We start from the raw sequence: 23,297 nt of genomic DNA on the forward strand, positions 1-23,297 counted from the left end.
ACGATATTACAAATTTCAATTCATAACCTAGCACCCAGTGTGGATATTATTAATTAACCGTAACAATGATTACTATTTCATCAATCAAATTACTAAATTATTTTTAAATGAATAATGTACTATCCTGCCTTCCATAGCAGAAATACGCGCAATACATTGCGTGTTTTCATTAAAAGACAATTTTATTGCGACTGTTTGCCTAGAGCGCTAAACCATAGCATTTATCAACTACCTCTGTATCTATATTTCTAACTCACCTGATAGGCGTGCGTAGGGTCAGTGACCGAGCTAGTACAGTTGACCTCATCAGTGCCGTCGTAACAATCCTCCCTGCCATTACAGACGTACGCACGAGCTATACATTGCGTGCCTTCATCGCATGAGAACTGGTCGTCAGCGCATTCGGTGGGAGTATGCTGTTGACAATAAATTAAGAGATTGACCATTATATATTTTGCTAAGATTTCTACATATCTATAATTTAAATGTCTATTTGTATTTCCAGGGACCTGATTGTGGGATTATTTTGGCATCATCATATCCTATTGTATGGCGTGGCGAGATCGCGCACGCAGTCTATAGTTTCTGTCGTCCTATATTCCGACGCAGCCGCGGCTATACTCACATGTACAGGCGTGCAGTGAGCCTCGTCGCTGCCGTCGGCGCAGTGCGGCACGCCGTCGCACAGCTGGTGGTCGCGCACGCAGCCGCGGCCGTCGGCGCAGGGCGCGGCGTCGGCGGCGCAGACGGCGGGCCGCGGGCGAGGCCGGCGCCGCGCGCAGCTGCTCTCGTCGCCGCCGTCCGCGCAGTCGGACATGCTGTCGCACACCCACTGCAGCGGGATGCACGTACCTGACGAATGTTGTTGACATTTTTATGTTTCGCCAGTTTTCTACATTAAATAAATTCGTTGTTGGAATTTGTATTATATAGACATTTGTGTACGAGTGGACGTTGTGAGACACCGTCGTATTTCTTTGTATTTTCATATCACTTGTATAAAACAAAGTCCTCTGCTGCGTCTGTTTGTCTGTACACGATAAACGAAAAAACTACTGCACGGATTTTCGTGCAGACTCATGAGAAAGGTTTAAGTGATTATGTAAAGTAGCTTTGGTAATATCCGACACCAGTGTTAACAATAACAACCTCGATTAAAAGAAATAGGTCGTTTCTATAAAAATAAATATTGCCTTTATGCTTAGTTTACCAATTATATATTTTATATGTACACTATTATGTTGAGTGTTAATTAGGAAATAATCCACCTTACTAGTAGATATATCCTTTAAAACAAAATAATCAAATCTGCATAATATTAGTGAATTAAAAAAACAGAATTATAAAGAAAACAATATAAAAAATAAAAACGAACCATCAGAACAAGTGAACTGACTCCGGCCACACTTCCCAGGCGCTGGTTTAGGCGCCGGTGTACTCGTAGTGGGGGTAACAAAGTCACATCCAATTTCATCCGAATGGTCGCTACAATCGCCCACCCCATCACACCGCCACCAATACGGCAGGCAGTTCCCATTGGCGCATTTGAACATCCAATCAAGACACGTTCCATTGTTCAAATGGAAGTCTAGCTTCTCTGTGGTCGGGTGCGGAAGGAGTTTCGAGTTGTTGTTTGTGCCGTTGCAACCTTTTTCGTCGGACGCCTCCGCGTCGCCGCAGTCGTTCTCGTCGTCGCATACCTAAGGAAGATTAAGTTATATGACTGTTAAGTCTTTAATTCTCTTTCTCTCATCCTGCCGTGTTCTCAGGTGCATCAGTGACCGTGACGTCTCAAATTCCGGGGTACTCATAAACAACGAAGTCTTTATTATTTTTAAGAATTGGTTGTTTTTTGACCGACTACTTGATTCTATTCGCTGTCAAGATTTTTTATGACTTAATAGTGTCGTACCAAAACCACGAGTATCGACATTGAGTGGTCCTAATGTGGGTCTGAAACCACATGAGGCTATTTATCCACTTATAATTTTATTTGTAACACTGATTACAATATTATTATGATTATTAGTCAGAGCTTCATTCCTAGGCGAGTAATTACTATATCTCACCCAAGACTTGAAGATGCACTTCCCACTAGGACATCTGAACATATACGGCGCACACGTAGAATGCTTGCATTTATCATCGACCTCGTCTTCTCCATCAGTGCAATCTCTTTCTCCATCACAAACCCAGGAGTTAGGTATGCAGATGTTGCCGCAACGGAATGTATCCGCCATGCAGTTTACACTGCCAGTGTTGAACGGTTTTGTTTCAATTGCCTGGAGACAAAGATTATTAGTTTTATACGAATTTTAATGAGAAATTGTGTATTATATATTATAGTTATTGATATGGTTTATCACGTACAGCTTCTACTCCATGCCGTGCGGAATATGCAATAGAGAGAATACATGAAACTATTCTGATGTAACCTTTTGTAGTGTATTCTGGCAAATAAACATTTCTAATTCTGAATTCGGATATAAGTTTTCTTATTTATTTCAATAGGAACATACGTACGAGGAAATGTGAGAATAAAATTAGCTTTCAAATAACTTGAGAAATAATAAAGATAATACGTTTAAAATTAGAAGTAGACAAACGAGTAGCTATCATTCACATACAAAATATACCATATTAGACCGAAAGCAGAGATTAGCTCGTTCCAAAGAAACTGCTCTGCTTTATTGATTTTCCAAGCAAAATATAGATACTCACACTGCAGTTACGTTCGTCGGAGCCATCTTTGCAATCGTTGTCGCCGTCACACATCCATTTCTTCTCGATACACTGACCGTTGTCGCATTGGAACTGATTCGCGGTGCAGTTGTGTTGAAGGCAATCTGTTAAATAATACATATGTACACAGTAAATATGATAAAAAAGTTGTTACTTCGGATAATTGTAATAAGAAAAGTCACAAAAGTATATAATATACTTTTACTTATAATTTAATCTGAATATACCTTTCTCATCGCTCATATCTTTACAGTCATAATCGCCGTCGCACTTCCAATGCGGGAAGTAACACTGGGCATCGTCACAGGCGATCATGGGAGGCGAGCAGAAGCAGCCGAGTTCATCGGACATGTCCCCACAGTCGTTGTTGCCGTCACAGCGCCACATAGATACGATGCATTGGCCGGTCTTGCACGCAAACTCATTCTGCGAAATTGCAAATTTGATTTCTTAAAGTGCTCCCATCTAGATTTTATTTGTAGATTTCAGTACAAAACTAGGAATACAAAATGGTTTCGGTTCTTAGAGATTTTTAAATCATAAGTTTTTTTACTTTGCTTACTATAAAGAAAATTGACATTCCCAATGTTACACAAATCTATTTTGGTTTTAACGAACATTCGAATATAAAAACTTTTGGTTCAATTATCGATTTCTTTTTTGTTTATTTATTTATTAACACAAATACAATTTAACTTAATTAATTGGTCCTACATTATATTTAGTATTTTAAACCATTGATATGTTTGTAAAATTTTGTGGAAAATAAATTTAGCAAAACGCAATTAAATGCTAATATTATATCAAATACAAAAAATCTTACCGGTCCACACTTATCTCCTGGTTGTTTTGGACACGTCATGTTCGCCGAAGGTTCCTCACCGAATGGACACATGCACTTTCCATTTGTCATCGTAAAGCCATCTGGGCATAGACAACTGAAAGTCCCCTTCGGACCGCCCAGGCATAGAGAATCGCAGTGATGGTCGTTACCGCTGCAAGGGTTACTACCTTGTTGCACAAAGTGAGCGAACACTTTCATATCCATCAGACCAGTGAAAGAATTGTTGATCGTATAAACATCCAAACCAACGTTTTTATCCGCACTGAAAATAGACCTCGCTTTCCAGTCGTCCCAGTACATTTTATCTTTCAGAACAGCTACAGCGAATGGATGGGAAACCCTTTCGTCGTTCCACAGAATTCTCTTGAAGTGCTGACCATCAATGTCCGCGCTGGCTATGTAGTCCTCCATCGCATCGACCCAGTAAATTCTTTCAGACATCTGATCAATGGTGATCCCATTAGGCCATTGCACTATAGGCTTAGTAAATAGTTTCTTTACATTTTTGCCGTCCAAGTTTGATCTAGATACCGAAGGATTACTTCTGTCCCAGTCGGTCCAAAACAGATAACCAGCCTTAGGGTGGACTGCTATGCCCCTCGGTTTCGACAAAGCTTTCTGATCTAAAATCGTAACTCGCATCCTACCCTCGTTAATGAGATCTGTTCTAATCGCCTCAATTTTCTTTCTCGTGCCGTCTACAAAGAACAACACATTTGATATCCAGTCTAGGGCCATTCCTTCGATGCTTGCTAAGTCCGTATCGACAATAACCTCCAAGGCAGATCCGTTGTTGAAACATTGACGGCAGATTCTATCTAAATCTATATCAGCCCAATATAAACAGTTGTTTTTCATGTCAAATTCTATGGCGACAATATTTTTTTGGTCCGTTACTGGAATGACAGTGGAATTATCCATCAAATCTATACGAGCCACTTTGTCTCTCAAAGCGACGATAAGGAATTCAGTGGGCTCAGCCATAGGGCACGGGACGTTGTCGGGAGCGTACGGAACGTAAGGAGTAGCGTAGCAAGTGTCGCCATCTATTTTTCTGTAACCTTTAGTAAGCTTGTAAGTTTTTCCGGGACGGCAATCAGCAGGGATGGCATAAGGATCAAAGTTCGAAGACTTGTTAAAGACGCATTCGACACCAGAACGCTTGAATCCGAAATCGCATTCGTAATCGCGTCTACTGCATTCGCAGACTTCCTTGCTGACCGGGCGGTTGTTATCGATCCCGTTGTAGCAATTCGAATGGACGATACGACGTTGGAACGTTTCTCTAACACCTAGTACACATGACACCGATGAATTCGCTGATGGCGTCCAGAATTTGTAATCGTCCGCGGTACAGTTACGCTCAAAAGTGTTTCTCAAGTCTATTGTTATGATTATCCACTGGTGCTGGTCGTTGGCCGATCCGAACATAGTGAATGTCGTAGTATTCTCTCCGGGCTCGGTCATCAGCCCGTATATCCGAAGGTCATCGGCGTTGAACCTACAAACAATTGCAGTCATTTGAAACACTATCAAACAGGCGATAAATTAATTATATAGGAATAATGACTCACTGATAAGAGTTCCATTCAATGCCTTCATTAGTCGAATAAAGGATTCTTCTTGTTTCGCCTCTAGATTTAAAGTATTTGACGGCCACTAATACACCGCCGTGGTCTCCGTAGTTGAAGAAATAGTAGTCTTTAAGGATCTTCTTCCAGGTAAGGCCAGCGTCCCTACTGAGGTACACCCCGGGAATCCCTTTAAGGGATTTGCCCATGACACCTGTCGCCATTATTATACCTGGCGCGGACTTTGAACTCATAATGCTGGCAGATCTGAAAAGAACAGAAGTACCTATTCTATAATTTCGGGTTCATCTATTTATATTTGATAAACATAAGTAAAGCAGATGGTTTATTAACTAAGGAAATATAGGGAAATAAATAAAACAGGGATGTCAAACACGAGTAAAATAAAGTAACTACAAAATAAAATTCAGCGAATATGTTCACCAAATTCACCTTGCCAGCAATCATTCATTATTGCCTGCATCAAGATCACACCCCTTATTTAGGTATAAACGAAACATACTATGTTTTTTTTACAAAGGCTTCACATAAAAAATATAAACATCTGCGTAAATATACCAAAACATAAGTAACTGTACGAAACTATATACGATTTTTTAGTCAATAGGTCACCTAAACATAACCTCCACCAATGATGATACACAATGTATATTGATTACATGTACTTGTTGTGTCAACACATGGATGGAGGCAATTGCATGTAGTGGCACAAATTAACAAAAATAAAATGTAAAAAAATATCACTACACTCCATGCAGAAAATAGTGCGCGATATCTGTTAGCTACAAGTTCATACATTGATACACATCGGCTATACCACGCTATATGCTAGCTACACATTATAAGAGTGTGCTTTGTGTCTTGTTACAATATTTAACACATGTTATTCGATGGCAGGACAAAAAATATACAAAAACCCAAGGTTTGGCGTGCGAACTCCGCGTTGAAATAAAAATAATTATCTACACAATAAATAAACTAAATATTTAATATACGTATATGAGAATTTCGAAATTGATGAGGCTAAAATACAAACATTTCAGATTACGACGTAGAAGGCAAGATAAATCTTTATCCAAATATAGTCAAAAGACTAATGTTTATACCGAAAGATTACATACTACATTTTCTCCATTAATCAATCAAAATTTCAATAACCTTCCTGCCCCCAAGGACAAGGAACCTTTGCCCTTGAACAGTTCTGACAAAATCTGTGTCTCTCTCCTAAACATTCTCATGTTATGTGACGACGGGAAGACCAGTCAGCATCAAATAAACTTGAAATTTTGAGTTGGCTTACACCCGGCCGCACGACGTCAACCCTTCTTGGGAATACAAACACAACACACAAAATCTTATAATGTGTAGGCGTTATAAGCAGGCATAGCGTGTTCGCGCCTAGTCTACCTCATACCTTACACCATCCGCTATCACTGTTCCAGGACTGCTGCAACAATTTACACCGTGAGCGTCACATACTACTGCATACTACTGCACTAATATAATAGAGGTAAAATCCATGGGAGAGGACACATGAAAATGGAGGCAGCTCCACAGGCTAAAAGACGTTCTTAAATGATTGATGATGTTGGGTAAATACGCGTAATAAAGCTATATAAAAAGTATTATAGATGAGGGTGATCGATGCCGTTTTGAAGGACAAATACATTTAGCTACAATTTGTCTAAGTAATTAGTACAATTAAATCAAAATTATCATTTTTATCATCCAACATCATAAGGCCAGCATTATAGAGAATAATAATATGTTTGATATATATTTTACCAATATAAAATCTCGAGTTATTTCGAAACAATAATTTTCGTTGCAGATAATAGAGAAATATGATTGATGACACAAGTAACATGAAACTTATTTTTACATTGGAATATAGATATTTAGGTCGAAATGTAAAACCGATGTAACTCTTAAAACATATAACACATGTAGCGTAAATTGATATGTTTTCTGTATTAGGCACAATGTAAACACTAGGTATGAGGAATCACATAATACAAGAGTAAATAATATCGCGTCAATTACTGAAATTCAATGAGTATGTATGTATAATTTTTACATTAGTTATGTAGCGGTTCGACCTTAGGTAGGCCGCACATGCATTTGTATAACCGTGCGTAAACCTCAACAATAAATCTATGAGCTAATATTAAAATTATTTCTGGCACTAAATAGAGCGTGAAGACGTAAAAATTTATATATATAATAAGATAATATTTTATTGTATATTTAGCCATTGTTGTATATAATTATACGATCCCATGTAAATAAATTACTTTTCCTTAAATATTGGTTGCAGGACGCATAGATTCCTGCCACCAACATAAGGAAAATATTCGTGTAGGTAAATGTCAATTTATTGTGTGAGTGCAATTAAATTTGCTGTTTTAAAAGGTGCACATCTACTGGGTAACACATTACCAAACTACAGTCAACAGTACATCAAGCTATGTAAAATCATTGCAAATCCGCCGCTATTGCCATTACATAAAGTTCTACGCAGAGGATATAGAGGTGCGGTTGACATACTATCTGTCTCGTTAATGTGAATGTTAATGTAAACGTTAATAATGAGGAAACTCAAACATTAATTTGTATTTACTTACTACACAATAGTTACCCCATACATATGTTAATTCCATTTATAGACAATAGCATAGCTTATGACAATACGTGTATAATCGATGCATAATATATCTCATATCGCTCAAAGTACAACAGCTGTATCACAATTTCGATTACAATCTTGTTCTGTAAACCATAGTAATAACGTTTGTAACATTTACGATACCATTTAAATCTGCAGGCATTATAGCCTTGCATATTTTATACTAGCGGCCCGTCCCGCCTTCGTTCGGGTAAAAACATAATAAATTATACCTAAACCTTCCTCAGGAACCACACGATCAATTGATAAAGATGTAAGGATAAAGATGTAAGGATAAAGATGTAATGATAAAGATGTAAGGATGAAGATGTAATGATAAAGATGTAAGGATGAAGATGTAATGATAAAGATGTAAGGATAAAGATGTAAGGATAAAGATGTAAGGATGAAGATGTAATGATAAAGATGTAAGGATAAAGATGTAAGGATAAAGATGTAAGGATAAAGATGTAAGGATGAAGATGTAAGGATAAAGATGTAATGATAAAGATGTAAGGATAAAGATGTAAGGATAAAGATGTAAGGATAAAGATGTAAGGATGAAGATGTAAGGATAAAGATGTAAGGATAAAGATGTAAGGATGAAGATGTATGGATAAAGATGTAAGGATAAAGATGTAAGGATGAAGATGTAATGATAAAGATGTAAGGATAAAGATGTAAGGATAAAGATGTAAGGATAAAGATGTAAGGATAAAGATGTAAGGATGAAGATGTAAGGATGAAGATGTAAGGATAAAGATGTAAGGATAAAGATGTAAGGATGAAGATGTAAGGATGAAGATGTAAGGATGAAGATGTAAGGATAAAGATGTAAGGATGAAGATGTAAGGATAAAGATGTAAGGATAAAGATGTAAGGATGAAGATGTAAGGATAAAGATGTAAGGATGAAGATGTAAGGATAAAGATGTAAGGATAAAGATGTAAGGATAAAGATGTAAGGATGAAGATGTAAGGAAGGATTTATAAATTATTTTTCCGGCGCATATAAATATTTAAAAATAGCAAAATATTAATTTTAAAATAGCCATTAATAGCGTTTCTTATCGAATTCTAGTATATCGCGATGACGATTCAACCCATATAGGTGCATTTTTTAAATAAGTACAATATTTTTAGAATTGTTGTCATGACGATGTGAGATCAGCAGGCACGCCATTTATTTCTTATCAAGTATGTTGCAACAACAACCAACTCATAGCTGCTATTGTTTCTAAACTGCCAGTTATATAAGTCGCACACCTATAGGTAATTGAACTTAGCAAACTAAAGCTACAAAACCTTGTCTTTAACTTTGTTAAATCAGTCTTATTCATTTCTTCACAATCATTTTACATCATCTAAGTATTACTCATTAAAGCAAGGCAAATCAGATATGTTACTGATTAAAGCCCTATGCCCACTGCGATATTTCACCGCGCGGAAAAAAACGAAGCACTGCATTGCATCTATCGTTATATTTCATAGCGTGGTCAGCGTTGCTCATAGTTCAATTTGCATCAAACCCTGGATATTTGCCCGCGCGATTTTTTATTCATCATTATTCCAATGCAGTGTTGTCCATTCTCGATTATTTAACAACATGACACATCAGGTCATTGTCAGATTCAAATAATAATGTTGAACCATCTCACAGTTGGCTGGACATTTGCACTAATTTTCCATTAGCGCTATCAGGTGTATAAAATCGCGCTAAAAATCGCAGTGCGGACAGGACCTAATACTTTACGTATAATCCTCACCTTGTTACTGGATACAGTTGACTGAACTTCTGGCACAAGTGTAAGCTGCATTGGTAGTTTACGTCGCAGTTCAGAGGTTTTCCTAGAAGCAAAGTTTAGTATCAGCACAGTATAAGTAGTACTAACATAAAGTACGGCCACTCTCTGGTCCCACTCTAAAATTCAGTTAACGTACGACTAAAAAAAAACATGTTTCAGATTTTTCAAGTTTGTATGGGTCATTTACCCAAAGCAAAAGTGAAACGTAATATCTTTTTATGCATCGGTAAAAACATAAACAATATTTGTCATTATCAATATTACCTTCATCTGTTGTTAAATTCTCATATAAATAATCATAACTATTTATTGTTAACTTCACGCGATAAACAAGGAATAAACAGCGGCCCCTTATTATATAGAATCGGAGTAATAATGATAAACACTTCTGTGATAATGAAGGTATTCAAAACATATTCAAAGTTATTTTAGATTGATGTTTTCCTGGGTTTGATAGGTACATATAATGCTGCACATTATTTTGCAGATAAGTACACAATTTTTTAGTAGCAGTGCGAAACGTCATCTGCGCTCTCGAGGCTTATTTAGAGATTTATAAAATAAAGTACCATATATTTTTTACAAAAGATTCTATATATAGCGCTCTCTCATTTCGGAGACCAAGATCCACTTTGAAGTCATTGAGCCAGCGGAGTAAAGTAATAGTATATATTTTCGCTTGTAGCTAAATTATCAAAACCTTGCTAATAGTTTGTGCGTTAAAAATCGACATATAGGTACCTAATTGAAAGGTCTGATCTACGCTAATCTCTAAAAAAGTCTTTGCCTACCATTTTCATCCTCAGTAGGCGGATTGATAGGTGACCACGTGACACCATGGTCAAAAGTGATCACGGAAACCAGGTGTTCAGGTCCGATGGTTCGCTCCACGTCTTTAGGGCCCACCTTGGAGGCGATGTAGATGCCTTTCAGCCCTTCCACTCGGTACAGATCGGTGAATGGATCTTCAGTGACATCTCTAAAAGGAAATCATTAGAAACTTAAGTATAATTGAAATAAAAAACTTCTTATTAAAAGTATTTTTCATCCTTGGTTTTCCGAAATAATTCAAAATTCTACATGAGCAATGAATAAACAAAGTATACGTTAACGACGATAATTAATTGTAGTGTATTTTCTTTGTCACATTTTGGAATTGTAAATTGTAGAATTCATACAGCATTTTTAAATTCTTTATTTTGATACATTATTCTAACATAGAATCCATACAGCATTTTTAAATTCTTTAAATTCCAGAATTTGGTCTATTTGTATGTATGATAAAACAAGCAACATTAACAAAGCAACATATTTTTATATGACTTGACATGACAGACACGAGACTATGACACATCCTGGCCATTTATAACTACATTAAATATTCGTAAAAAATAAAACTTACTCCAACCAGCTGTTTTTCCAATTTCCTTCTGGGAAGTAGCACAAAATCTTTTCCAAACTCAACACAAAGTTGTACTGTGTGAAATCGTTGTTTATCTCGGACACATACAGATGTGCCAGCGTGTCTGTGTGCATAACAGAGATGAATATACGTTTGTCTGTCACGTCTGCTATGTGGAACTTCCTCAGGTGGAGTTCTGTCTGGAACTCCGCTTTGTAGAATGGCCCACGCTGGTGAGATATGTACAAGTGCAGTGTATTCCGCTGTAACAAAAACTGACACTGAAATAAATGCAATATATCTTTCAATTAAGTATTTATAGAATTTACTTTACTCATTTGACAAATATTAATTAGTTCAAATTTTGAGTTCAAAATTTAAACTAATTAATATCTGTCAAATGCAAAATTGTTTATATATATATAGATAAAACAGGTACCTACATCATTTATTGACGTGAAACAACGACTTAAAACTAGTGTGTGAAAAAAAAACTTCCACCACACAACACTTTTGTTTACTTACTTGAGAATGCTGTCAACAATCAAGCTTACCAATATACACTAACTCATATCCTAAACCAGCAGAGTTCATAATTCTAAAGCTACAAGCTAATTCCTGAGTAACATAAATTAATACATTTCTCTTTTCGAATTGTTTCTCCTACATTTTCTTTGTAGTCTGACATTTGAGTGGAGAGGCCGAGTTCAATGACAAAATATATGCTTTAAAATTAGCACTTCAGATTCTAGACTTCACTTTGACCTTGCAAAAGAAATATTTTTAGATATTCGATTAGTCTCGCTAGAATGTAACTAAACTTGCTTTAGGTATATATTATCATTTTAAACATTTTTAGAATTGACAGTTGTCCAAAATTATTATTTCTACTCAAAAATTCCTTCCATTACCTATTCAAAATGCGGTTGCATAGGTTCCTGTAAAAACGACGTGAACAAGTCTGCTTAAAAAAAATAAACCGTAAATGATAAGGATGTAATTTTCTCTTCGGACATGAATACGATGTTGACAGACATTTTATCCCTTAGTCATCTCGTACAACAAATAACTAAACATTATATTAAAACATTGTACAAGCACTGACAAATTTATATATATATATATATATATATATATATATATATATATATATATATATACAAATTTATCAAAAACATGTTTGGTACAAAATAATGGATGATCAAATACTGAGTCATTAAATTTGACGCCTGACATAGTACACGACCTCTAGATAGTAACAAAACAATAGAATCTGTTACAGTGCGGCATATGTTTCATTCTCCATATCGAATTATTTAAAAAGAATTGCACTTTCGAATTTTTCCACAAGTGTATTGACCCTATTATCATATTCTACTTATCGATTGCAATTAATTCTCAGCATATAAATGAAATAATGTACATGACCAATATATGACGCATAGAAATCAACACAGCAGTTTCCAACGGAGAACAAGCAATATTATAATATATTTGTCAATATTACCTACCCGTCTATACATATTAATGTTATGCAAAGTGAATCAATGTGGAGTCTGTAAACATTTCCGACAAATAGGTACATTATCATACTGAATTCTAAGAATTGTATACCTACAGACAAGATGTGCGACACATGTGCAATTGGACAATGGTTCTTATGTACTGTACGTACATACATAACAACCATTCTAGAACTACAGTAGCTTTTAGTGTTATTAGAGAAATTTATGATCTACCAACTGTCCAAATCTGACCTCGGGTCATTAATTAAGGACCATACATATTTAAAAATTTACCAATTAAAGTGACATTTGATTATCTTGTTTCATTATGTGAATGAATTTGTACATTTTATTTTTTACACAGACAATTCCCTATCATGCAGAAAGGTTCTTTATAAGTGAACTGAGAGTTTAGAAAATAATATAAATAATTAATTAATAAATAAGAAAATAAATATTTTTTTTATAAATATATTTCTGAAATAAAATTATTGTTGTTGTTATTTTACTCCCGAGAAGCTGAAAAAGCATGTTGCTTATAGCTACCAAAATAATCATATTGTGTTAAGAATTCGATATTACCTAGTAATCATTCGGCTAAAATTACATGCTCGTGTCTAAAGGCCAAACAAAAACTGTTACAAGTTGCTGTTTAACTGTAACTGAGACCTTACCCTTCATCACCAATGAATGAACAACGGCACTTATTTCCTTCGTATAACAATAAGTAACTCATTAGTCTATATTCTGGTTGTGTTAAGTGTCTTTTATTGTATTTTTTGTTTTGTTATACTTCTTATAATTTCAACGACATTTACTCTTGTCTGAATGTTTATATATTTTTTCTACATATCGTTATTATGTTATTTACTTATTATATGTATATTGTTTTTCCCCTCTGATTAATTAATTTAATGCTATTAAGTTTATTGCACCCTCTTAGTTTCCTTCTTTCTCTTTCCACTTAAGGTTGACTGAAGGAATTGCATTTGCGAAAAGTCCGCCTTTGCGCTCATTTATGTTTGAAAACCTTGGCTCCTTTGTAAATGGTCTATTAAAGAATTCATCTATCTATCTGATATCGTATCTGTAGTTGGTCATAATACTCTCAATAATCTAACACTAAAATTATTTTCTGGAAACTACTAAACTTTAAATAGACAGTAACTTGTAATTCAAATTCATAAGCATAAACTATTATATAGTATGTAAATTCTTATTACACTGCTATGACAATAATTTCGGCTATGTACCGAAACTATTTTTGAAAATTTATATGTGTGTAAAAATGTAGTTTGTCAAGTGCATAAATAAGATAACTGAACCTTTGTTTGAAATAGTAGTTCAGAGACCTCTTATAAAGAGATAAAATCAATCACTGTCATTCAATATGACTATTGACACTGAGTCTGTCTGTCAATTAAACATATGTTATTTCAAGATATTGACATGAATGATACTGTGATAAAAAAAATCAAAACTAAGCCAAACCAGAAATCCAAAGGATTTAATTCTTATGAATCATTTTGATCACAGTTTATATACAAGCTGATCTGAACTAATCTGTGAATTTAAGTGGATGTCAGTCTGCCGTCTGCGTTTTTCATACTACTGCAACTCTTGAACATGTATCACACCACTTGCATAAATTGAATAAGTGCGAGTTGACACGAGGTCAGTAAAAGTGTCAGGTTCTTAGAAGTTAAATGTCAACAACTACCTACTTATCTTAAAGTTCAATATGTGTAATTACATAAAAAAATACCAATAAGAGCGGGGAGGATATAATATTATAACAATTATACGTAATAATTACGTAAAAAATTTTTCTTTAAGAATAATAAAATTAAAATGGCCGTCAAATGTAAAAAGTCTATAAAATAAAGATACCTATATACCTATATTATATTTATAAAAGGAGTAAAAAATACGAAAATCTGTATCACAACTTATAATTTACATGTGAAACTTACAAATAAAAAAGCGAAATAAAACATAATCGTCATGGGACATAGTATAAACTGATTCAATTATAACATTATTCATACTTAGTCACTATGACACGGATCATTCGTTGCGTGGCGGTGAGTAAGCGGGTTCGATTACCGCCCCAATGTGATCCAATTCAAACCACAATACTATTTAATTCATTGTTATTGTGTTATACATTGTTTGGATAACTCCGCATTCGAGAAAATATAGTCTTTAATAATGACGAATTCTAGTATTACAAGTATTATTTAAATGCAACATTTGATGCGAATGTTCATCGTTCTTTTTTTATGGATAGTAGGTATATAGTGGACTGGACTGAAATGGATTAAATTTGATACACAACAGAGCAAAACGAGTCAAGTCATTAAAATGCAAAACTCCAAACTAAGATGAATCATATTTTTTGCAATAGGCTAAATTATAACACTGAAAAAAGTCATTACTTAATGCTTTAAGTATTTATTTACCCCTGCTTACAAATGCTGTAATAAGAGCAAGTCGAACCACATATCCGCAATTAACAGGCGTGTTACATAAATTAAACGTGATATATTATGTAGGTCAGTCTGTAGCTAGATGAAAGTAATCTTATTACATTTATTAGCCATTAAATAAATAGCTAAGAAAAAATATTATGCTTACAGTGCTGATTTTAATTAATAGATATATGACATGACTCAGTACTGTACCGAGAAAATGGAATGTATTACAGGTATCATTTCAGTATCATATAACAACATCCAGAAATGCTAGGCTAAGCATATTAACTTGTAATGCTACACTTAGGTACCAACTAAATAATATTATTGGCAAATATAAAGAGTATTCATTACATTTTTAAATATCCATATGAGTAAGTTACTGCGCTGTGTAAATGATATCATAAATTATTTAAATTACCTATTGTGAAAACCATATCAATACTGATATAATTATTCGTAAATATTTGATTTGAGTTGCAATGATCCAAAATATGATAAGAGAAATACTTAATAATAGTAATTAAATGGGAGTTGAGGAAAACCTCAGTGTAAATCATTTGAAATCGCCCATAGTTGTAAAACATACAAATGCAATGAGAGGACGACTGAGCCTCACAATTTGTCTTGTTATTCACTTGAGAAACTTCCTTGCTGCGATTGTTATTCTCCTTCTGACAAATGGATGCTTATTGTGTTGGTATGTTTCTTTATTTCACCACAACATCTCCACTTAGAAGATTTTAAAACTCATAGACTAAATATTTGTTACATTAATGAAGTCGAATAGTTTTTTTATCTTTGTTGCTCATTTACGAAACCAGTCGCGGTAGATTACTAGCATTATTTTTTTTTCATAAATTCACAATTTAATAAGTAAAGAGAGCAATATACCTAATGTCCTTAAGTATATCTGATCGAATACATTTAGATAAGACATACTTATGTACTTATTGTCCAAAAGAACTTATCAGTAAGATACAGTACACGAACATACAGTCTTTGTTTGTATTAGATGCCAGACTTTAGGAATATAAACAAGAATATAATCAATAACCCTACGTGACTCACGTACCTATTATCATAATTTGATTTGCCACGTCACTATTTCGCAATGATAAAAATAAATTTATCTTTTTAATATTTGACATTGTGTTCATTTTGTAACGAGATGAAAGAGCTATGATTTACAATGTTATACATATACATTATGTAAAGCAATAAACAAAAAATAAATCTGATTTGCCATTTCACAGCACTCAATTATCAACTATTTTTACGTAATAGTGTTCACCTACTTTCTAGCTTAAACAATAAAGTTTAATTGTGTTATTAATTGACTACATCATCATTCTTGAGTTTTTTTTTCCAAAATAGAATCCTCATCATGTAAATGTAAGTAATTTTCTTCAGGTTACTAATTTTACAAGTAACATGACGCAAAATTCAGCGTAGATGGCAGTAATACAAAACATAACAAAACATTCGTTGCCATGGCACGCAAGTCAATATCATCTTTGGAATACTGTCTTTGTTGATAACAAATTACGCTGTTTACTTTATATTTTATTTTAGTGCTGCTCTCTGACATTATGACATCTATAGATTGTTCCCTATTATTTTTCACTAGCTTTGGACCCGCATTCACGGCCGCATAAAAAGTAGCCTTTCCTTTTCCAAGAAGTAATAACAAACAAATAAACAAACTTAATTACGCATGTATAATATTAGTTGGGTTTGAGATTGATATTAATTTTGGAGCAGATAATATCAACCTCACGTGAATTATAAAATGGCATTATTATAATATAAAAATGGGTAAATTTTACTGGTGCTGTTTTAAGACTCCCGCGTTGTTTTAATCATGTCTGTCATCGTCATAGTTTTTATTAAGTAGTATACTTTAGGTACTTATACATCACGTTCTAATACAAAAAACTGAAACTGACTGATAGATTTCATAATTTATGCAAATAATTGTTTATATACTAGCTTTTGCCGGCGGCTACGCCCGCGTGAATTACTCTACGAAAGCGGCACAGACACAATTTTCATACAAACTTTCACCCCCTTTCATTATAGTTATTTGGGGGTAAATTTTTGAAAAAAGCTAAATTTCATCGAAATCGGTACAGCGGTTTAGCCGTGAAAGCGGAACAGACAGACATTCGCATTTCAGTATAGATTTTTTTTTTAAATCAAACACACCTAAAAACAGTTTCATATGAGTAAGATAAACTAGGTTACATATGTGTCATGTTGTGTATCTTGCTGGTAACAACATAATCTATCAGCTTTTATTTTTTTCCAGTATGCTACACCTACAACCATAACATTGAATATGCGTGTACACCATTCAGGATAATTAACTATTCAAATTGCCCGTTTTGATAAAAATAAACTAATCGCGGAATTTCACAGCAGCGGTAATTTATTTAACAACAAATTATTTTTATTAGCTTTGATTATTTTTAATGCATATAGCAAAAGATGGCCCTCTGATCTGATGAAAATCTGGTGGCCTGATTGGACTCAGTTTTTTATACATACTAATATTTTAAATGCGAAAATCTGTCTGTCACGTTTTCCCGGCTAAATTGTATTAAATAAAATTTGGAATAATCAATAACCTGAGTTCAAACACCTGCTAACACAGGCATAGCCATAGGCAACAGCTTGTTGCCTAAATATAAGTTATCTACGGATAGTACATAACTGTCTGTAGCCAGGTCGCAAGTCTAAAATTTAACTAAAATAAAAGTTAAACAAAAGATTTCCTGAAAATTGCAACAAAAACTTACCTCTTTAGACTCCTTAGTGGCGAACATGAAATCTCCTTTGATTTGGAAATCCTTAGCTTCCTCGAAGAGCACATTGGCATTGCCCAAGTCAGCGGGGTCATTAGCCCGGAACACGGTGCTGGTGCCATCTGGCTTCCACCTCTCCACATAGAACACCTTCGAGAACCCTGGTCCTGATGACCAGGAGAACGACTTGACGTAGTTTTGGATCATCTTGAACGATTTCCCGCCGTCCAGCGTGAGATATAGCTACAAAAAATAGATTAAGTAAAGTGAGAAATACACATGAGAACACACAATCGTTAATCGCTAAGTTCATTGTCCACCCAACCAAGGTGGGCAACCAAGGCGTTAGTTGATTGATGATCGCACCATGGTGCGCGAGGTCGATTGAACATTAAGACATTTGGCCCAGGCATGACAGGGCCGCTAGTAAAAAGTAATCTTCAAAGTAATCAAGGAATCTGTGAAAAATACTCTCAACTGATGTAGTCAGATTACAATAATATTCTTTTTTTTTTCAAGATTTTGTGTAATCTGTAATCCTTTCCGGAGATTACAAAATTTAATTGCAATCGTTAATCTAATGTCTTTACTTACCATCCTGTTAGGGCCAACTTTATCCAGGATAACATATCGGTCTGGCAACTCCTCGTCAAAAGCCAGCTCGTTCGGGTGGAATGTTAGGTCAGTCCGATGGATGTTGCGCCCATTGTCGCTAGTGTAGTACAGCTTCTTATTCGTTGAGTCGACAAACACACACTATGAGGGAAAAATAAAAAGTTGTGATTTATTGACTACTAACTAAAGGCAAGATAAAAAGACTTGAATAAAGACAAACAGACACTTGTATTGGTTGAAGTGTGTAAAAAGATGCGTATTAAAAAAAACTTGACATCACCATAAGGAAAATAACAAGATCAAGGTAAAAAAAACTACAAACCAGAGATGTTTGTTTTTAAGGTGTTAATTTTTTATTTTAATCAAGTATTTTTAGATCTCAACTCAAAATAGAAGTCAGGTCAAGGTAAAATAAAAATTTAGATTGCAAAAACATTTATACATATAGAACTCAATGTTCCTTATTGTATTCATCACAACATGAAATTTTATGACTTTGATAGTTGGGCCATATCAGGGGGCATGCAGTGCCCTCAAGTAAAACAAAGAAAAAGCTATGGCCAAGTTGATCTATTTATTTAAAAGTAAAAGATTTTTAATGTTGATATGATAATAACTTAAGACTAAGGTCCCTTAAGTAGGGACTAAATAAATTAATCAACTTGGTAACATGGATCTTACAACTTTGGAAAAACTGAGCTGCGAGACTTGGGTTTTTTACAGCATGTTTTTGATGGCATTATGTTTTACTTGTGTTCAAAGATTTGTTACTTACAAACTCAGGATACTTGGGGTGATTGAAGAACTTATCCAGCTGGGCATATCCACTGTCAGGACTGTCTCCCAGTCGGAAGCTTTCTGTTTTGTTGGTGAAATTCTTGCCATAATCATAAGATATGAAGAGTGCTGATGGTGAGATTCCTCCCTTTGGCCTGGGCACAGAATCCCGGGCAAGACAAATGATGACATTTGACCCTTCTCCTACCCAGTGGACCATGAGCTGCTGGTGACTGTCATTAAGGTGGGTTGTCTGTTTAAAAAAAAGAATCTATTATTAATGGCATTTATTAACTTTGTAAATATTTTCTTTCTTAATGTATTCTCTTGTGTAATCAAAACTAGTTCATAACTATGTAAATAAAATTTTCATACATAGCTATGGTCAAAATTTATCTGTATAGTGTTAGCATACTTATCAAGCTAACACTAGTGTCATATGTTATTCACGTCACCTAAAAACAAAGATGTGAAATCTACTTTACAAATATAAACTTTAAAATATGTTTCTGATCTTTTAAAATGTTCAAAGACAAAATAATAATTGTCACTCCTAAATGCAGACTAGTATAAATCTCTCTCAATCATTGAAAAGCTTTTTCTGCCAGGTTTCAGAGAAACAATCATCGATGTTGATTTGCTAGGTAATTAATACCAAGGGCTTCCTTATTGGTCTAATAATAATTGGAAAAATATTTTTATATTCATACAAAGTAAAACATTTTTACTTCGTATGAATATAAATATTATGGTGGTGAGATCAGGTATTCTGTTCTGGCCCAAACACCTTATCCATCCATAGGAATGGCCAAAGGTTACATTCAAAAAACCTGATGATTAATGGTAAACAAACAAGTATTATGCAATTTTTATGAGTTAAAACATGTGTCATTTATCAATATACATTTAACAACAAAACATATGTCCAGTCCAAATGTAAACAAAAAAAGGTATCTAAAACATGAATAGAACTTAGGACTAAGTCAATAATAAAATAATGAAAATATGCAGTAAAGATACTACCTATATATAGTTAAATATAATATTCTTAAAGTAGGTAGATCAATCATGAAATACGTTAAAACATTGGAAAGTTGTCGAGCACCTGCATGACTATGCATAATATGCACCTCTAAGAAAACTTTATTTGGCACTAAAGCGTGAACTAAATTTATTCATAGAAGAAAGGCAAAATCTAGATGCGCCGTTATCAAAAATAGACCTAATAACCACCAACTAGGTGCGTGATAACGGTAAATAACAAATCTCTACATGATATGGGTGAAGTGATAAAAATAAATACAACAAAGGGGAGCGAATGAATTCTAATAAGGAAATGAATCGTTACCCATGTACTTATATTTTTCTGTGTAGCTGGAAGCGACGGGGCCGCTTCACGTTTTCTCCTTTCTATTTGTGTATTATCCACTTCACCAACTCTATTTACTATATGATATTGGTGAGTCTTTTCAGCCAAATCTTCCGCAACATATAGGGTCCCACTTGAAGTACCATAATGCCTCAAGCTAATAGCAAATGATACACAAAACACTAACGGAATTAACACCGTATAACGTCCAAACGTTAACAACATTTTGAGATCACTGCATGTCCATACACAAACATAGATACATCAAAACTAAATCGACTGACTGAATGACTGAGTCAATGACTGAGTGAAGTGAGTGAACGCGGTCGCTCCTTCCTTGTTGTTCTTATCTATTCTTTATGTTCTTGACGAATCACGGATGGACTCCATGAAGTCAGCAACGTTTGCTTGTAGTGTTGCCATTCAACTATCGATATCGTTGTGATAGACTATTTTCCCAGTTTGAGAAAAAGCAATACTATCGATAATATCGATAGCCGGTTTTGGTGCAATACTATTGATATAGAGCAATATTATTGATAGTATTGATTTGTAATAGTAGATACCAGTTGCGATTCCTGAATTAAAATGTTGAATTATTTGAACATGAAGTCTATTCGCCTAAATAAAGTTTACGAATAATAGAATGATTATTTCTTCTTATTTTGTTCAAAACTTGGTTTGGCAGCATCAACCTCGCCAACTTAGAGGAATCGCCACTGGTAGAGATACACTATTGCATATTGCAACTAACGATAGTTCTGCACCACTACTTGCTTGGTTATAGCATTTCTATTCATGATTCAGTGATAGCATGATAGTGATGCCTGTGAAGTCAATGCTGTGAAGCTAAGCCAAGTGTGTGTGAAGCCAATCGAGAGGTTACTATTGTCACTTTTGATAGTTAATAAAGGATACTATCAATACAACTCATGGAATCATTAGGTATTCCGACGGAGTATCTACTATCCATGATAGGACTATAACAATGACAGTGATAAGACTACTATCGATAGAAAACTTAACTATGAATGCTCAAAGCTCTTCTAAGTTATTCTCGATACTATCGATATTATTGCAAGTGACCATCGATAATTTTGAACACATTGATAGGTAGTGGAACTGAGTGAAACAATCACTTAGTTGTTGCACTACTGTAGTTATAACACTGAGTTTGTTGCGTCACACATTGGTACTAATATTGTTACTTTGTATTACCGATCGATATTATAGTTCACCAACGAATAGCTAACACAATAATATACCTACCAAGGCTGCCAATAATGCATGGAATTTGTGGGTATAACGAGTACCTACCTACTAATTCCATGCAATAATGTCGCTAGGACAGTCAGAATGAGGCAATAATGATCGATCAATGAATGATCGATATGTTTTTTTTAGGAGAAACTATTTTATTAACTTATTGAGGTAAATAAAGCTGTGCATTGACGATCAATTTTGCGCGTCAGTCCAGACGTAAAACTGTGGGTGGCATCACCCAAACAGGCTCACTAAAGATTTCTCCATTGTCTGGCGGGCGTCGCGTCACTCCGGCACAGAACAACAATATTTCCTTGCACTCCGGCCTCTGGCTCACAACACAGAACAGTATATGGAGCTCCGGCTCTTCAGTTTTCAATCGGCTGTGCTGTGACTGACCTTTATGTGCTTCCTAAGAAACAATGGACGAAAGAACCGGCCCGACCCGACTTCGCTCGGGTAAAATCAAAATTAATTATAAGCCTAAACGTTCCTCAAGAATCACTGTACAAAAGTCTGTACGGTAATATTTAAGTTTATCGCGAACAAACAAAAGCGGCAGAGGAAAAGACATTTAAATTTCCTCTAAATGAGTTATTTACATCCATGTTGCAAAGCTCCTACACACTTTGTAATTTAACTTACAATCTCTTTATTGGCGCTACTCTGGTAGCTTATGAAAATAAACACATGATTTTCCTTTGTTAGTTTCGAAACATATAGTTTGAAATGTTCAATAATTTATTCTTATTATAGGTATTTTCCCTAAATATTTGGAAACTAGTACCTACAAATCGCCGAGCTCGATTCAATTCTAATCAGACGGCCTTGACATGCCGCGCTAGATGTAAACGCTAATAAATTAAAAAATAATTTACATTTTTAAAGCTTTTATTAGAATTAGAGGACAATTACACTCTGCTTAGCCTGTTGTTTCGCCTTTAGGCGGACTTGAGCAGCAATTCTGTCCAGATCACGCCTGCCCTGCACTGTGAGAATACGACCACCATCTGGAACCTTCTCAACCAGTTTGAGGGCCTCTAAGGCCTGTAGAGCTTTACGAGCAATGCTTCCTGATGATCTGTAACAATTTTATTTTTTTTATTTAATTGAATGCCACATATTTATTATAATACGTATCACAATATTAAGCTTCACAATATTTATTATAATACGTCGTATAACAAAAGCATAAAATATAATGAACCCCAATAAAAAAATATAATTGCATAAAATCTAATATACCCCATAACAATACTGGTAACAAGTCAATAAAGAAGGCGTAATAATTATGTTGCATTAATAATTTTATTTTTTTAATATATCAAAATATTACATTACAATACTTCTAAGTAATGTAATTAATATTTTTGATCACGAATGAACACATACAACCAAGAGTTGGCTGTTAGGTCTTTTTAACCCATTTGTCATGAAT

The 23,297-nt window shown here is 34.7% G+C and overlaps 1 protein-coding gene across 1 annotated transcript in view; it reads right to left on the reverse strand.

The window, feature by feature from the left end:
- The window catches only part of LOC128674471 (sortilin-related receptor-like), a 37,152-nt gene that overhangs the window by 8,171 nt on the left and 5,684 nt on the right, over positions 1-23,297 (reverse strand). Inside the window, exons 4-20 of the mRNA XM_053752992.1 lie at positions 22,763-22,940; positions 20,576-20,854; positions 19,226-19,480; positions 18,430-18,591; positions 17,830-18,078; positions 11,050-11,312; positions 10,439-10,626; positions 9,609-9,690; positions 6,593-6,625; positions 5,161-5,424; positions 3,566-5,087; positions 2,970-3,168; positions 2,722-2,846; positions 2,070-2,282; positions 1,376-1,700; positions 626-852; positions 258-416 (exon numbers count right to left, since the gene is read on the reverse strand). Coding sequence (XP_053608967.1) covers positions 258-416; positions 626-852; positions 1,376-1,700; positions 2,070-2,282; positions 2,722-2,846; positions 2,970-3,168; positions 3,566-5,087; positions 5,161-5,424; positions 6,593-6,625; positions 9,609-9,690; positions 10,439-10,626; positions 11,050-11,312; positions 17,830-18,078; positions 18,430-18,591; positions 19,226-19,480; positions 20,576-20,854; positions 22,763-22,940 — 4,723 coding nt within the window. The remainder of the gene's footprint in view (positions 1-257; positions 417-625; positions 853-1,375; positions 1,701-2,069; positions 2,283-2,721; positions 2,847-2,969; positions 3,169-3,565; positions 5,088-5,160; positions 5,425-6,592; positions 6,626-9,608; positions 9,691-10,438; positions 10,627-11,049; positions 11,313-17,829; positions 18,079-18,429; positions 18,592-19,225; positions 19,481-20,575; positions 20,855-22,762; positions 22,941-23,297) is intronic.

The sequence above is a fragment of the Plodia interpunctella genome, chromosome 12 (genome assembly GCF_027563975.2).
Source record: "Plodia interpunctella isolate USDA-ARS_2022_Savannah chromosome 12, ilPloInte3.2, whole genome shotgun sequence".
NCBI lineage: Eukaryota > Metazoa > Arthropoda > Insecta > Lepidoptera > Pyralidae > Plodia > Plodia interpunctella.